Genomic DNA, 17,790 nt, shown 5'->3' on the forward strand with positions numbered 1-17,790 from the left:
TCTACTGTATGGTTCTTTTATGTTTTCTTTATGGATGGAGGCTTTACAAACTTTCCAAATATGTGGGCTTTAAAGAGCCATATTTCAGTGGTATCTGCACATCTCTTGCATCTCTTCAGTCCTCACGTGCTGCATTCTAGCTCATGAAGTGGCCTGGGACCAACAAGGCTACTGTGCTCCCCAACAAGCATCACAGTGCTGCAGACTGAGAATTAGTGAAACCCGCACAATCTAACACTATTTCTTTCAGTACAGTATCAAGGAAAGGATTTAAAACAAAAATGACACAAATGTGCTACTATATATATAGAACACCCCAAAAAACCTGCTCAACTACAGAGAGTATATCCGCCATTCTAATGAAACATATTTGCAGATTTATACAAAGAAAAATAGCTATGAGCATTTTTCTCTCTGTTCGTTTTCCAACATTTAAGGTAATCTCTACTGCTGTCTTCCTTCTTATGTGAACAATGGACTATCACAATTTTCCTTCGTTGTCTAAGGCCTCGGCTAAGTCTCCTAGCCACCAAGTCTCTCTTTTTCCGTTCTCAGGAAGATAAACTTGGTTAGAATTTTTTGTTGTTTGTTTTGGCTTTGGCCTGATTTATTCTTGCCTCCATAAATATAAAATGCCTGAAATCAATAACTGACATAAAGAAACCACAAATCCTGAAAAGCCAAATACATACTTTAAAAAATACATATACATAGTTAAATCAATCATTAATCATTGTTCTCCTTCCTATAAAAGTAAAATGAATCATCTTTATGTAAGAACCAAAGATTCATTTCTGTATAGCAAGGCAGCACATTTTTCAAAAGAATGAAATACTATTTTTGTTGTGCTCAACAAATAAATGATGGGGGCCTGTCAAAAGGACACAGGGGCCAGCTTGAAAGGGCACTTGCTGGACAATTCTGGGACAAAATATTGATAGTAATGGATTACAACCTTGAATAAAATAAGAATATATGAGTCTATGTTGATAAAAACAATAACTTACGGTAGAATACCAACCAATAAGTGTAGAAAGAATGACAGATTTAGAAAACTGCCACTTGGGAGCCATTGTAGTACTAATTGATTAAGGTAAGAGTCATCCACGGATGCTGAAAGTAATGGGTGAAAGTTTCTTGAGGATCAGGATATTTACATAGTCTTAGAGGATCTCTCACAAATTATTTATTAATTGCAAACAGAAAAATAACAACTTTACCCTGAAAAATGCCACCTAAATCAAGTGATTAAAGTTAACTTCACCAACGATGGGACAAACCAACAACATGTGGCTTCTGATATGATTTACAGAGAAGGACACACTGTCACTTCTGTTGCATTTCTGCCCCCAAATGCATAAGCTGAATCTAGTCACAAGGAAATGCTAGACAAATCCAGTTGAGGGACATTTTAGTTTGTCCGTATTCAAAAACTGTATACTCTTCAAGATGCCTTGTACTCGTTGAAAATGTCAAAGGCTTGAAATATATTTTTTTAAAGACTAAAGAAATCTTCCAATTTAAGAACGAGTAGAGATGTATAATAACTAATTTTAATGTTTGATTCTGGATTAGATACTGGACCAGGAAAAAAAAAGTAAATATAAAGTGCATTATGGGGACAATTGAAGAAATTTGAATAAGGACTGTGGATTAGATAACATTATTGTGTGTGTCACTGTTAAATTTTCTGATATTGGTAATTATTTTGTTACATTACAAAATATCCTTATTAAGTATATATGTTGAAATACTTAGAGGTAAGGATGCACAATATCTCCAATTTACTCTCTAATGGTAAAGAAAAATGCAGATTATATATATTATATATCATATAAAGAGAAAGAATGATAGAACCAATGGAACAAATTGTAAACAGTGAGTGAATCTCAATAAAGAGTATATGAGAGTTGTTTATTCTGTTTTTGTAGGTTTTTTCTAAGTTTGAAAATATATTCCAAAAAAGTGACCCAAAAAATCGGAAAGCAAAATTTCCCCATCAGCAGATGGCATCATTTGAATTTCACTGTGATAAGAAAGAAAAGCCCAGCTTCCAGAAGTAAGCAGCCTAAGTTCTCATTTCCTAGTCATCAGTTATCTTTGTGTGTTTTGGAGTTAGAGTTCTTTTTTGTGGTTTTGTTTTTACTTTTTGCATCCTTAAGTATAAGGTGGAAGCCAAAAAGAGTAAAAATGGGACACTCCTGGTAAGTTTAGAGCTACCACTTCAGGGACAGGAAGCAGTTGATCAGTTTTAGTACCATATTTTCATGAAACAGGAATATGGTTGTTTCCCAAGAATGGCCATAAATTATATCCTTCAAGTCAACCCCGGCTAGTGGGAATTCGTATGAAAAATTACTTGCTAGCTCTCAAGCTTCTTGCATGTCCCTGCTGACATTTTGGCAAAGCAAAACTGGGGGTGGCTGGATTGTAAACTATTTCCCCAAATTACAAAATATTTTAGAGCTGATACCAGACCTACACTCTTATCTGCTGACTGCAAATATTTTTAAGCTATTCTGCTATGTCCTGCGCATCTTCCTCAAATGCAATCTAAGTGGCCTCTTTTCTTTTTCCTGCCTTCTTGAACCGAAGAGATCCAGAGGTCAGAATGAAAAACAGCCCATCCGCTAAAGGGAAGACCCTAGAGCAGGTCCAAGAAAAGAAGTTGAAAGGGAAGACAGGGTGAGAGATATTTATTAATCTGTAGCTGGTCCTTCTTTTCTCATTTCACGACAGGCGAGGGATACTTTACGGCAGGCACTGGTTTAATACATTACCATGCATTTTCTCATGTAATCCCTTAATATTTCTGAGATGGGCACTACTTTTATCTCCATTTGGCAGCTCAGATAACTGAAGTTTAGAGAGTTAAAATCATTTGCCAAATATGAGCGGTGGGGTTGAGATTTGAATGAAATGCTGCCTGACTTCAGAGTCTCATTAGGCTTTAATTATCCTGTTTTATTAACTGTAATGAATACCCTGCTCTACTTGTTCTTCCCCCCCTGAGGACACATGGTGCAGTGATAATGTCATCCACTCCTGCAGAATTTGTTGCATATCTTGGTTTAGACAGAAAATACCAAAACTATTATCTGTTTTCTGAACCCAGTGATTTCATTAACTATTCCTCCAACCTACAAGCCAATAGTATTTGATCCTCACACTATTACCTCTCGGTTATACTGCAAGATTTTTTTGGGGCCTCTCACTGTTGTGGCCTCTCCCGTTGCGGAGCACAGGCTCCGGACGCGCAGGCTCAGTGGCCATGGCTCACGGGCCCAGCCGCTCCGCGGCATGTGGGATCTTCCTGGACCAGGGCACGAACCCGTGTCCCTTGCATCGGCAGGCAGACTCTCAACCACTGCGCCACCAGGGAAGCCCCATACTGCAAGATTTTGAAGTGACTTCTTAATCACCAGAAAGATAGAGATTAAGTTAACACTTTTTTGAAGTAGGTAATCATAATACAACTGCTCGAAAACTGATGTGGCATTTGTGGTAAACTTCTGTATCAGGATGGGTAAACCTCTACAGCAATGTTTCTAACCTGAGGTCCAGACCCACCAAGCAGTCTTCAGAGGGTCTGTCAACTTGTATGGGAATACATTTCATCTTCATTTTCACTAACCTTTAAATTTCATTTAAGCGAACTTTAGCCTTGCCTTCCATTACAAATGTTGATACAAAGCACAGTGTTGTTAGCAATACCGGTAACTGTCACCCATAGATACCACAGATATTTTCAGTCATATATATCGGTTGCTGCTGATATTTCAAAATGTCATCTATACTCATAATTTACTTGAAATTATGATTATTCGTAGATAATTATTAATTAAACTCGTGACTAGATCTTATTTAAAATGTTAACAAAGAAGCATGTAATTGCTATATCAAAAATTTGTGTTTTTATATATTTTTAAAACAGTACATCAATATTTTAAAATATTTTGATAGTATTTCAACCTAGGTTTTATTTGTAATTACACTTTTTATGTTATATATTATAAAATATTATTCTGAGAATCGATATACAGGCTGCCAAAATGGTCCATGGCATGAAAATGGTTAGGAATTCTACTCTGTAGCATGAACCCCTTTATAGCCTGAGTGGGGAATACCCTGGCTTAACAACTGGCTGCTTTCAGAGTCCCCCGGAAAATTGCAGTGACCCCAGGAATGGAGAAAAGCTCTAAATGCTAGAACAAGATGATTGTTAGGTCCTACCAAGCGTGTCCTACCCAGTGCTTCAGGAACCTTCTCCTCCCTTTAGCCCTCACCCCTTCCAGGTTCCAGAAGATTGGGCAGTTATTATTCTGCCCAGCCCCACTGCCTGTACTCCTTCCTACTCAATTTCAATGAAAGCAGCTCTTCCGGCAGCTGCTCCAGTGCGACCCCAGTGCTCTGGGGAGCTGGGCCCGTGTCAGTAGGCCACGGGGGTAGATCAGAGCCAAGACTCTTGTGATCCTCTCCACCCTCATTTTCCTGTGAAAACGCATCCCAGGAGGACTTTGCTGGAGGGTTGATTAACTTAGCCATATATTTACTTTGCTGGAAACTTAAGTTGTCCTTTTATGTGTCATTTTCTCTAATTTCATGTTTTTTCATCTTTTATTTTCCAACAGGCAGATTCTGGTCACACCTACAGAAGTGGCCCCAGGTGTGTGCATATTTTTCTGATAGTTACAATGCATCATAGACCCTTCCTGAAAATGAAGGACGAAAAAACTTAGTGGTGTTCATATATTCTAAATACAATGCCTGCTTCCTTTCCTTTTTGTTTTTTGTTTGTTTTTTCTTTTTTTTTGCTTTATATTTTCTTCATTTAGGTTTCCTTATTTGGTCTCTTTATTTTATTTTATTATTTATTTATTTATGCAGTCTGAATAGGTCTTAGCTGAGTTTCTCATCATAACCGATCATTTTATACATATACTATTCAGTTTCTTTCCCAAGTCTCTATAGAGCAAGGATCAAGACAGTGTGACATCAGTGTCTAAACGCCTAAGCATGTGTAACTTATATTTCAAAAATGGAAAATGTGTGGTACTATCATCACATTTAAATTAGCTTCTCCAAGGCTCCTTCATCAAATATTAGGGCAGACCCATTCTGAAGTTTAATATATCTTAAAAACTGTAATGTAAAAATTCTGCTTGCATGCAAGTTTTTAAGTCTTCATCTGACCCAAACAATATCAGAGGTAATGTTCATAAACGTGATTTCTGAGTGTGACTGAGGCAAGTTTTAATCTACATTATTACCCTGTTGGGCAGGGGACCAATGAACTGCCACATTATGGAAGCACCAGAAGACTTCTGGCCATAAGTGGATGTCTATGGTAGCTTCTTGTAGTTTCAGTGTTTTGTTTTGTTTTTTATAAGTTTACTTATTTATGTATTTATTTTTGGCTGCGTTGGGTCTTCGTTGCTTTGCACGGGCTTTCTCTAGTTGTGGAGAATAGGGGATACTCTTTGTTGCGGTGCCCGGGCTTCTCACTGCGGTGGCTTCTCTTGTTGTGGAGCACAGGCTCTAGGCGCGTGGGCTTCAGTAGTTGTAGCTCGCGGGCTCTAGAGCACAGGCTCAGTAGTTGTGGTGCACGGGCTTAGTTGCTCTGTGGCATGTGGGACCTTCCCGGACCAGAGCTCGAACCCGTGTCCCCTGCATTAGCAGGTGGATTCTTAACCACTGTGCCACCAGGGAAGTCCAGTTCCAGTGTTTTTTACATTCTGCAAAATTTTCACAAATCAGACTACTCTAGCTATTTGGCCAAATTTTCCTTGAAGAAAATGAAATACAATCAACCCCTGATTCTTTTCTAATTATTGGGGGCCACTGCTTCCTTCATGAGGAATAATAATAAAAATAGAATTTGTTTGGCTTCATAATGCAATATGTGAGTTTTTACAACAGAATCGTCCTCCTAATTGCTTTGCTCTGGCCAGTTCTAAAAGGAACTTGCCTTAGCTGAATGGCGGTGTGACATGATCCAGAACCGGATCAGGTGGTTGAATCTAAGGGCAATCTGGACACAACTTCTGTGCTCTGTTGATGGCCAGGGAGACTCAGTGGTAAATGACAAGCCAAAAGACAGGGCTCAGGAATATATATCTGGATTTGTTTCCAGGGGCTGCCATAACAAAGTACCACAAACTAGGTGGCTCAAACAACAGAACTGTGTTATCTTACAGTTCTGGAGGCAAGTCAAATCAGGGTGTCAGCAGCACAGCTGGTTCCTTCTGAGAGCTGCAGGGGAGAATCTATTCCTGCCTCTCTCCTAGCTTCTGGTAGCTTCAGACATTCCTTGGCTTGCAGACGGTGTTCTCCCTGTGTCTTCACACTGTCTTCCCTCTGTATTTGTCTATCTCTGTGTCCAGATTTCTCCTTTTTATAAGAATGTAGTCATATTGGATGAGGGCCCACCCTAATGATGTCATCTTAACTTGATCATCTGCAAAGACCCTATTTCCAAATAAGGTCATATTCAAGGGCACTGGGGGTTAGGACTTCAATATCAATATCAATTCAACCCATAACAATATCTATCTTGAAAAATCACCAGAGACGATAATTTGTAACTATTAGTAAAATTTATGGGAATCCTATAATTTGCCTTCAGTGAATTTATTTATTCTAGACATCTTATTTAGATGATAGGATGCCAAAAGTAATGCACCATGAATGTTCTTTTTCTGTAAATTATCAATGCTATTCAATTATTCCTACGTCTTCCAGGGACTATGGTTCCCTATTGTTTTCTCATAGACCTTGTTGGCATTTTTCTGAATTTCATCGCTCTCCCTTCATTTTATAAACACTAGACTCTCCCTCTTTTATACTGGATAAGCAAATGTTTAAAGAGTGAGTAAAGGATCTCTTTTGTAAGTAAAGTACGTGTCTGGGGCCCTGCTACTTGGGAAACTTAATTCAGTTTCATTCATTTGTAATATTCAAAGTCTGTACCACTGCTTCATATATTTCAGAATAGTAACCGTCACATTAGATGGTTAGATACGGTTAGATATGTTCTCTTAAAGTAGCATGCGATTGTAATCAAATTTAAAATTAAGCATCCATCACAACTCCCCCCTTTCTTCCTTTCAAGAAAACATAAAGAAACCTGGGCTAAACCTAGGGCTCTGTGGACTTGCTGGAAAAACACTGACCCAGAAAATAAATGTGTAACAAGTCAAATTTTTTCCATTACTTAAGGGAAATTGTGGTGTTAATTTTTTTCTTAATCTCTGGGCTAAGTATAAATCTGTGACTCACCCAAACTACCTCATTCTTAGACCATAAATATTAGGAGTGATGACTTATAAGGAGGTCATGTTGATGTGTGGTGAGTAAATGCTTGTCCACACATATTAATTTAACAAGAAAATAGCACTTTCCTAAGTAGCATAACATAAACAGTAGAGAATTTAATATAAGTGAAAAGCAGTGTTATTTCTGAAGAGTTACTATGACAAAAGAATCCTTTTTTCTCCTCCAAATAGTAATACAATTGTATTAGGCTTTAGTATCTAAGAATATGTGTATAAATCTGGTTCCAATCAAAAAAAGTTCTATTAAATTTCCAATACTATGGGAAAATTAAATTTTAAAAACTATATTTGTTCATTGCAAATTTCTATTCCTAGTACATGGGAAACCACAGGGAGGTGTTCCAGCTGGGTTGGTTTTCTCAATTCAGGTTGTCAGTGTTAAACTTCAACCCTAGGGGGCTTCCCTGGTGGCGCAGTGGTTGAGAGTCTGCCTGCTGGTGCAGGGAGCACAGGTTTGTGCCCCGGGCCAGGAAGATCCCACATGCCGCGGAGCGGCTGGGCCTGTGAGCCACGGCCGCTGGGCCTGCGCGTCCAGAGCCTGTGCTCCGCAGAGGGAGAGGCCACAGCAGCGAGAGGCCCGCGTACTGCAAAACAAAACAAAACTTCACCCCAGGGCACTGCTACATGACTTGAATTTCAGTGACACAAATGGGGTGATGTCATGTGTTCTTTGTTCTTGGAGCAAACCCCTACTTTGTTTCTCTCCCAGAGATGGCTTGCTTCAGAGTCTACTCTGTTAGCGAAAATAAAACACTATAGATAACAGCTTCAGAAAACATGAAAAGCCCACTTATTACAGTAGGTGGGACAGATATATCACTTGGTCTCTAAAGTAGGCGAACTGGTGCATTTAGAAGTTTTCTAAATCAATGTAGACAGCCAGAAATATTAAATGAAAGGCATTAGTTTCCATTAGTAATGAAATTTCTATTTCTGTGACTTTGCTAATGCTGGGTTCTGCTTTCCTTTCTGCCTATTCTAGTAGTACATCCTTCTCTGCTTTCCTCAGATGGCTTTCCAAAATGACCATGGCCAATTTTCCCATCACTCAACAACAGTAATTAGCAATGCAAAACAAAATAACACCAACCTTCTAATATTTTTAGTTCCTGGGTTATTTCATGTGCCACTTGGTTATCTCAGAAGCTATTTCTCTTCAACCTGCAGGCAAGAGGGTGGTCTTGTAGTTAATTTATTATCGTCATGGTGACAAGCTCAGGACTTAGCCCATGGGAAACACTCGACATTTATTGTAAAATGACATGTTTACAATCAAATGATGACGGCAATTTGAGTCATAAGAGTAAAGGTAACCCATAGTCCATCGATCCCTTCACAGGGAGGAAAGACCTCACCTGATTTATGCACAAAGAGCAAGCAGAATAAAATGGAATTAGGTTGACCTAATCCCATCAGCTTTCTCTGCTTAGAACTGGGGGGTGAGGGAGTTCCCTGGCATCCAGTGGTTAGGACTCCTCCCTTTCACTGCTGAGGGCCCTGAAGGCATGGGTTCAATCCCAGGTTGGGGAACTAAGATCCTGCAAGCCACTCAGCGTGGCCAAAATAAATAAATAAATAAACTTCATACATCTTTATAAAAAAAAAAAACACAGTTGGAGGGTGGGAGGGATGGACACTTTTCCTGAGAAATTGTTGTCTTTACCGGTAGTGCCCTCTGGTGGATTAACGATCCTCTTGCGTCACTCAATTCCTGGACACTCTATTTTACCTTTAGCTACCACTTAGCACTCCCCCACCTCAGCATGAACAGGCTTTTCTTTCAGTGACTTGGGATGTTACAGTCTACTACAAATATTGCTGGTGTGTGGTTTGTAAGAGACACCTAAGGTGAATTCAACTGAAGTGAATACCAGTTGTTACCCTTCCAAGTCTGTCAGATGCCAGTGTGGGTGCAATTTAACTGTTGCGTGCAAACCCTTGGCTTGAGTGTGTTTATGTAAACAGTTCAAAGCTGTGGACTGTGTGTCTGGCAAGTTGCTTCCAAGACACAAAGGAGAAATCGGCATGTTTTCCATTTACAAGACATGTGGTTCTTATTGCCTTACAGAGATTGGTCTTTGTTTGTACTTCATTTTATTTTTAAAGTGAGTTTTCCACAGTGAAATAAAGTGTGTTCATTATAGGAAATGTTGAAAAGACAGAGGCAAAAAAACTATCTGGAATTCCACCAAAGCCAAGACGGATTTTAGATGTAGCCTGACAAGGTATCCTGCTTCCCTGGAGTGTATAACCTCAGGGAACAGGCATTAATGGACTGAGGATGAGCATGTCATTAACCTTCTTCGCAGCTGTTTTCTCAATTCATAAAGTGCAATGAGTTTGTTTACTTTCATTTTCTGTCTCAAATTAGGTCTGCTAATTGCATAACAATAATAGCAGCTATTTATTTAGTTAGCACAGAATTTCAAAGCCTAATCCGAGAGTCACCATTTGCCTCATGGAGTACAGCAATTTAGCCCAAAGTCAATTTTTCCCTATAGCCTCCCATATCTCTGCCAGGATTTGTTCTTGTAATAGTAATAACTACCATTTATTAGGTTCTTATTACACAAGATAATACAGTGCTTAAGTATGTAGCCCGATTGAATTTTAATTCTGGCTTTTCCCCCTAATAGCTGTGTGATCTTGGATGAGTCTAAAGTCTGTTCTGCAGTTTCCTCCTTTGTCAAGTAAAGGCCCTGCCCCGCAGGGTTTTTAGGAGAAAATTAAGTCCCTAGAACAGATCTGGGTACCTGGGAAGCACTCTGTAATTATTAGATGTCATTATTACTATATTGTGATGATATATTAGACATTATACTACATTCTTCTTTATTCATTATGCCATTGAACGCTCTGTACCTGGGAAGCACTCTGTAATTGTTACGTAACCATAACAATCCTATGATTGTTATAGGCTCAATCCTACTAAGCCTGCGCTCTAGAGCCCGCGAGCCACAACTACTGAAGCCCGCACGCCTACAGCCCATGCTTGGAAAGTCTTGAATTGTTATGTGATTGTTATGTAACCATAACAATCCTATGAGTTAGATATTCTTGCCCTGTTTCAGACAACGAACATGAAACAGAGAACCTCAGTGACTTGTCCAAATCACATGGCAAGTTACCCCTAGACCTAAATCCTAGCCCAGATCTATCTATAAAGCCTGAGCTTGCCATCTTATTTTCGATGTGGTTGGATGTGGTGGGTTAACTATTACTTTGTTTCTTTAATTTTTATTGAAGTATAAGCTATATATAGAAAAATGCACAAATCATAAGTTTAAAGCTGTGCCAATTTTCACCAATGAGATCACCTGGGAAGTCAGCACCGTAACTTTGCCAGACCTTGGAAAGCGCCCTCGTGCCTGCATCCAGTCTCTAATGCCCCCAACAGTCACTGCTAAGTTCATTTCCAGCACATAGGTTGGTTGGCCTGTTTTTAAGCATTACATCCATGGAAGTATACAGGACAACCCATTTTATGTCTGACTTCATTCACTTAGTTTTACGTTTGCAAGATTTATCCACGTTACTGTATAGCGTTATAGCCATTGACACATCACAATGTACCCATTCTACTCTTGGACATTTGGAAGATTTCCAGTTTGGGACTAATATGATGAATATTGCTACCAAAATAATGCTTGTACATGACTTTGGGATTGGAAAGGATTAATCCTTTCCATTGGGTTAATACCTAGGAGTGGAAATTTTGGGTCATAGCGTAAGCATATTTTTAGCTTTAGTATTTATTGCCGTATACTTTTCCAAGATAATTGTAGCAACTTACACTCTTTAGAGAGTTAACTTTTAACCTATATAAGAGAATTAGAGGCCACTTTTTATCTTTAAAACCATTAGAACAAAAGATAGTTTGATCTAAATAATTTTTGGATTTAAAAAATAAAATCGATTAATAATTAGTTGCTCCTGCAAAGCACACGAGTTTTTTTTTTTAATAAATTTATATTTATTTATTTATTTTTGGCTGTGTTGAGTCTTTGTTGCTGTGCGGGCTTTCTCTAGTTGCGGTGAGCAGGGGCTACTCTTAGTTGAGGTGTGCGGGTTTCTCATTGCGCTGGCTTCTCTTTCTTGCTGAGCATGGGCTCTAGGCACGCGGGCCTCAGTATTTGCAGCACGCGGGCTCAGTAGTTGTGGCTCGTGGGCTCTAGAGCACCGGCTCAGTAGTTGTGGCGCACAGGCTTAGTTGCTCTGCAGCATGAAAGTACACAAGTTTAAATTTACTTACACAATAAAAATAACTCATTTTTGACATAGTTAAAGACCATAATGTGAATGAAATATCAAGAAATTAAAAGAATAAAAAGAGTAAGCACAGTTGTGGTATTTACAGCAAAGTATCTCATGGATGGAATAGATAGTTCGCTTGCTGGTGTGCTTGGAAGCATGTTATACCGTCATCCATAAACTGTGTTTTCCACACAGAACCAACTGTTTAATATCAGAGATCTTGTCTTTATTAATTAGGAAGATTGTAGGAAGACAGAAAGGGACCACATTGGAAAGTTTTAGTATTTTTCAAATTCTTAGTAACAAGTCCATTGCCCCAAAGAAATCTTACTTTGAAGTGCAAAATGTTAACCAGAGGAGCTGCTGTGGCAGAAGCAAAAGTGAGAAACCTCAGATCTCCACCTGCACTGCCTTCCCTTCATTGCTCCCGAGGACGACAACAGATCCGAGGAGCATGGCACAAGGATGTGCCTATATCCTGGATGATAAAATGCACTCATCTCGCATCGCCTCAGTCAATTGGTAGCAACTATCAGGATCAATATGTCAAGAAGGAAGGATCGGTGCTTCCCTGGTGGTGCAGTGGTTGAGAGTCCGCCTGCCGATGCAGGGGACACGGGTTCGTGCCCCGGTCCGGGAAGATCCCACATGCCGCGGAGCGGCTGGGCCCGTGAGCCATGGCCGCTGAGCCTGCGCGTCCGGAGCCTGTGCTCCGCAACGGGAGAGGCCACAGCAGTGAGAGGCCCGCGTACCGCAAAAAAAAAAAAAAAAAAAAAAAAAAGAAGGAAGGATCATAGGCCATGGTGAGAGCACTAGCAAAGTATGCCATGATCAGTTAGTAATGTCTGCCACAGGCACAGAAGGGGATAGTAAGGGTCTGTAGGCTGGCCCTAGATATCATTTATACACATATACATAAGTATGTATACACACTGTCTTTTAAATATTTTATTTCCTATTAACTCCAAATTCTGTCAAGATGGCTAATGTTCAGTACAGATAGGCTAAATACTGACATAGGAATCACCTAGGTACGCATATCTTTCTGTATTTGTCGAAAACATCTTTGGGGATAAATTACTAAAACTGGAGTTTCTTGCATTAGCGTTAAATCTCCCATACTCTTCTACAGAGGAGAACTCTGCCCCGCCAATGTATAACACAGGTCACATTCTGCCCTGTATTATTGGTACTAGTGAGCATCCACCTCCCCATCAGAACTGCAAAGCCCTGGGTATAAGTTCTGTTTTGTGTGTCTATATTTCATTCCCCTCCCCCACTAACAGTGCCTAACATGGTGTTTCCTTTTTCTATAATAGATGTGGGTACATATTTTTTTGCTTTAAATAATAATGACACATTTTAATATTCTAATGAAATGCTAAGAATTAAGTGTCAGAATTCAGCTTACATAAGGAAAGCCTGAGATGAATTAATAAAAAAATAGGAGAAAATTTTCTAGAATTTAATATAGAGCAAATAAACAAACAGTGCCTTGTTCTTCTCAGTTACTTTCAGGGACAATAATAACAGTTAAAGGACCACTAATGAGTTTCATGGAACCATTGTCCAGAGCATTGATGTTCACTGTAGAGACCAAAATTTCAGAGCTAAATAGACACATTAATATTGCAGCAGGAATATATGAGTTTTAAAAAATCTCTAAATACCTATGGAATCGGTAGTTTTAATAAAAGTGACCTTCTTTAATTCACTTCATGTCCCCTCAGTGCCTCTGTCCCTGGCATCAATGGCTGATTTATCAAGTCACCTCACATAAAGCTTTTTCTTTAAATTGTTAATACGCTAAGATTATTCTTTATGAAGCTTCTTGTGCTGACATCACTGGCATTCCCCATCATTTGCTGGTTTTGTGTTTTGGGTTTTTTTAGGTCATTTTTGGTTTGGGTCTCTACATTCTTTATTCACCTCTTCTTGTTTTATTCCAGTTAGCATTTCTGGTGGTCCTTTTGGAAACCCCCAAAGTCCCCATGATGGCCAGTCTGCCTAGCCTTCTGTGTCCTTTGACTTTATTACCTACAATTCACTTGCAATTTGTTTTGAACGCACCTGTAGCCTTGTCTTCTGGAAAACTTCTCCCTCTGGCTTTTTCCTCTCAGTTCAATTATCTAAGAAGATATTGCACTCACGAAGCTTTGGCAGTGTTTTCTCGGATCTACCTAACCTCTCTCTCTTCGAGAGGAGATCTCAGATCCCGACGCACCTCCACGTTATTCTGAGGGAATCTGATGTACTTTACATATATGTTTGACATGTTTCATGTACACAGACAACTATTATCCATCAAGACTCCAAGACATGCTGTCTGATTCCAGAGACACATTTGTATAGAAAAGGTAGAAGGCTCAGCCCCAATTTTATGGACACACATTTTTCCAAGTAAAAAACAATTCAGTGGTTTCTCTCGTTCAGCATTTTAATACATGAATTTCTCACAGTCTACCATCTAATGTATTCAGATCTTTTCTTCAGTTAATTATTCTGGAGCAATGCTTTGTTTTCTGTTGAATGTTGCTAAATAGTTCATCACATTTTGATAGAGGTATTCGGGGTCAGTGGGCATAATTTCAGATACAGGTTCTACATTTACATGTTTTTTTTTTCAGAGTTTCCGTTTCCCCCGTCTTGTGTCTGTGTAAGAGGATGCTAATTTATGCACTCACCATTCTGAAAAATAAATATATCTGCACAATTACAGTTATAAAATGATGCCACTTTCCCTCCATCTTTATTCAGATTATTTCAGTGTGAATTAACTAAAGACCATTCCTCCAAATATTCATCTCATTTGGCTTGTAAAGACACAGTTTAGTTAAAGAATGTTGCAAAAGGCTTTTTTCTTTGAGCAAAGTTTACAATATGAATTATGTTCATTTTCAGGCCCAGATTTTCATCTTTTTGATTTATAATATTAACTTAAGGTCAAATAATTTTGTAAACCAGAGCCAGAGAGTCTTTCTGGTCACCAGTATAATTATAACTTTCAACCAATGTTTACCAGGGGATAGTGAACTCATTTTGTTAAAATGAGATCTGGCATGAACCTTACTCCAGGCTTAACTGAAGTAAACATAACCTTTTTTTTTCTTTTTTCTGAGGTTTCACTAAATTAGATTTACAAACTGGACACAATTAAAAGCTTTAGAATACCAAGGAAAAGGCAGATTTGAGGGGGATAGAGATTTTCTTTTAAGAATGTTTGACTAAAATAAAAAAGAAAAGAAAACTGAAGAGAGGGGTTGTTAATGTAATATTTCTAAGTTGATTTGCTTAAAGCTAATCTGCGTGTTTTTGAACGGTTTGCCAATCCAACGCAAAGGCCAAATCCCTAAAGGTAAACAGAATTTGGGAAGCTGCCTGCTCAGGAATTCAAGGATTAGCCCTCACTCTGCTTTTGACTTGCTGCTTCAGTCTAAGTGGGTCCATTCCTCTGTGCCTCAGAGAAATTGCTTCTGTTTACATACACATGGTTCTTAGGTAAATCAAAAGAGTAACATTGTACCTTACATGAGGGCACAGTAGATAGAGAAACAGACTGACCTTTCAAGCTGGTGGGCTTAGATTTGATTTTCCATACAGCAGCATAACCAACTGTGAGAGCATAGATACACTGCTCAAGCCATTTAAACTTTAGGCACCTCACCTATGAAAAGAAAACAAAAATACCTACTTTACCTTGCAAGGATCTGGAAAGTATATACAGGGTGACCATGTTAGTTATCATCCAAACCAAAAATACTTTTGAATGTACAAGCCGCATTTTTAAAAATTATGCCAAGGCAATAGCAGTAAAATAAGGCTCTCCCAGACAAGCCAGAAATATAATGTAATATAAACTAATATAATATAATAGCTACATACAATTGCTACATATGATATGTTAAATACAACACAAAATACATATAATATTTACCAGTACAAGGAGCCTGGTACATTGCAGAATCTGGTGTCACTTTCTTTACCCTTTATTTTGGAACATTTATACTTTTTAAAACACTTTTATATGTAATGTGGCATTTTATAATCACAGCAGTCTTGTAGGATATATTTACTTGTTCTCCTTTTACAAATAAGAGCACTAGAGCTCAGAGAGCATAATTACCTTGCTTGAAATTCTTTGGAAAGTTACAGAGGTGGGACCCAAACCGAATTCTTACCATTTCAAGTAGAGTGTATTGTGTTTCCCTATACCACAATTTCTCCCAAAGAGCTTGTAAACACACTTTCTGTGTAATTGTGGGCTCGGGTGGTTGGTATACATTTTTCTAAAACTACCTAATTTCAATCTCTAATCATATCCTGTGTTCTGAATGAACTTAAAATCGTCCATTTTTATGAGTTTATTCTGAAACTTCAGATTTTCTGCCGTGGACTTATGGTCCACTGTGGGGTTTTGCTGCTGCCTATGTATTCCCTTGTGTGAAGTGGAAGTTCAGGGGCTTCCATCAAGCATTGGAAGTTCTTCACTGTTTGTCCCTGAAGGTGTCTGCTGGCTTTGGTATTCGGGCAGGGCCATCCCTCTGTGCTGATGAGCTTGAGCACATCTGCTGTTGAAATCCCCTCATCAGACTATAGGATGTGCTCAGGTCCACTGGCTCTTGATGACACACCTGTGGCACGTTCCGAGCCACGGAGCAAGCTTTTGTATGTGCTCTGGGTCCTACTTGGACGGTGGCTCTGCGACCCTGTTTGAGATGCATCTGCCCACTCATCCCATGAGCTACTGCTACTGTTCCTCCTTAGTCACGAGGGGTCTGGAGAGGGCTCTCAGGACCAAGACAGGTTGCGGAGGAGAGGCGTCCCTTTGTTCTAAACCTAAAGCTAACCAGGAATTCCCGTGCCCCTTCTGCAACATCTCTGGCTCAGCCGAAGAGGAAAGGGATATAGCTCCACATCAGCACTTCTTTCACTTACTTTTCTCTCTGACCTCTCTCTTCCTAGACTAGAAAGAGTGCTTATCTCACGGATCTAAGGATGGGGGTGTTTGGAGGGCGAAGGGATAGACAAGGGGTTCTGTCTAGAATCTAGTTGTTAATGCCAAAATCTTGGTCACTGGAATGCTAAAATCCAGGAATAACTGTCTGGTTTCTCTTTGTATTATATGTGTGCTCTGCCTTACCTTCCCTTGTGGGAGTGAAGGTCAAGGTCTAATTTAAAGGGGAAAAAAGAATGGGAAAAAATCCAAGAAATCTTCTAAAAAAAAAACCACTTGAGTAAATGCTTCACAACACTGTCCCCCTCTTTCATTTTACAGCTTTCTTTCATTTTGTTCTACTCTTCTTTCTGTGGCATTCCACATTTAACTACTAAATAGTAAATGAACATCTTAAATTTCTGTGATTAAAAATGGTATCGTCAAACAAAATGATGACTGATAAATGTTTGAAATGGGTCCATCTCTGTGATTTTTATGTGATTCAGAACGTTTCCATAATAGCTTAAAAGCCTACATTTACTTCTCCATTTCCTCTCCTCTGTATTCTCTTGAGCCCACTCCAATCAAGCTGCCATCCGTACTGTGATTTCACACAGCCAAATGCAATTCTCAGTCCTCCTCTTACTTCCTTGCAACATTGAAACAGTTGACCAATCTCTTCTTCATGAAAGACTTTCTTTGCATAGCTTCCATGATTCTAAACCCTTTACGATTTCCTCCTACTTCACCTTCCCGGTCACCTTCACTGCTTTTACCTCATCAACCCAACTGCTAAAGGTTAGAGGTGCCCCAGAGTTCAGGGTGCTCCTATATCTATACGGTCTTCAGGTGACTTCATCCAGTCTTGTGTCTTTAAATACCATCTTTATACTGACATATTTGCAAATTTACATCTCTAGCCTGGATCTCTGCCCTCAACTCCAGATTCCTATATCCTCTACCTCTTCACATCTCCATTGCATGTCCTAAAGATATCACAAACTTATCTTGTTCAAAACTGACTCCTGATCTTTCCTCTAAAATCTTCCCTACTCATAGTTTTTCCCCATGTAAGGAAAGGGCACTTCATCTTTCTAGTTTCTTAGGTCATAAACCTTGGAGTCATCCTCCAACCTTCTTTCCTTCTCATACTCTGTAGCCAGTCCAAAAGCAAATCTGATTATTTCCCACCACCTCCATGGCTCCTCCCTGGTCCAAGCTGCCATAATCTCAGATATCACAATAACCTCCAAATTGTTCTCCCTA

The 17,790-nt window shown here is 39.2% G+C and overlaps 1 protein-coding gene across 2 annotated transcripts in view; it reads left to right on the forward strand.

Annotated features, from left to right (window-relative positions):
* The window catches only part of RERG (RAS like estrogen regulated growth inhibitor), a 107,287-nt gene that overhangs the window by 60,467 nt on the left and 29,030 nt on the right, over nucleotides 1-17,790 (forward strand). Inside the window, exon 1 of one of the 2 annotated variants that reach the window (XM_079938092.1) lies at nucleotides 4,353-4,666. The exons of the other annotated variant lie outside the window; for it this stretch is intronic. Within the exon in view, the coding sequence (XP_079794218.1) occupies nucleotides 4,603-4,666 (64 nt within the window). The 5' untranslated portion in view covers nucleotides 4,353-4,602. Of the gene's footprint in view, nucleotides 1-4,352; nucleotides 4,667-17,790 lie in introns of those variants that run through there. 2 annotated transcript variants of the gene reach the window in all.

This window comes from Stenella coeruleoalba (assembly GCF_951394435.1).
Source record: "Stenella coeruleoalba genome assembly, chromosome: 11".
Taxonomy (NCBI): Eukaryota; Metazoa; Chordata; class Mammalia; order Artiodactyla; family Delphinidae; genus Stenella; species Stenella coeruleoalba.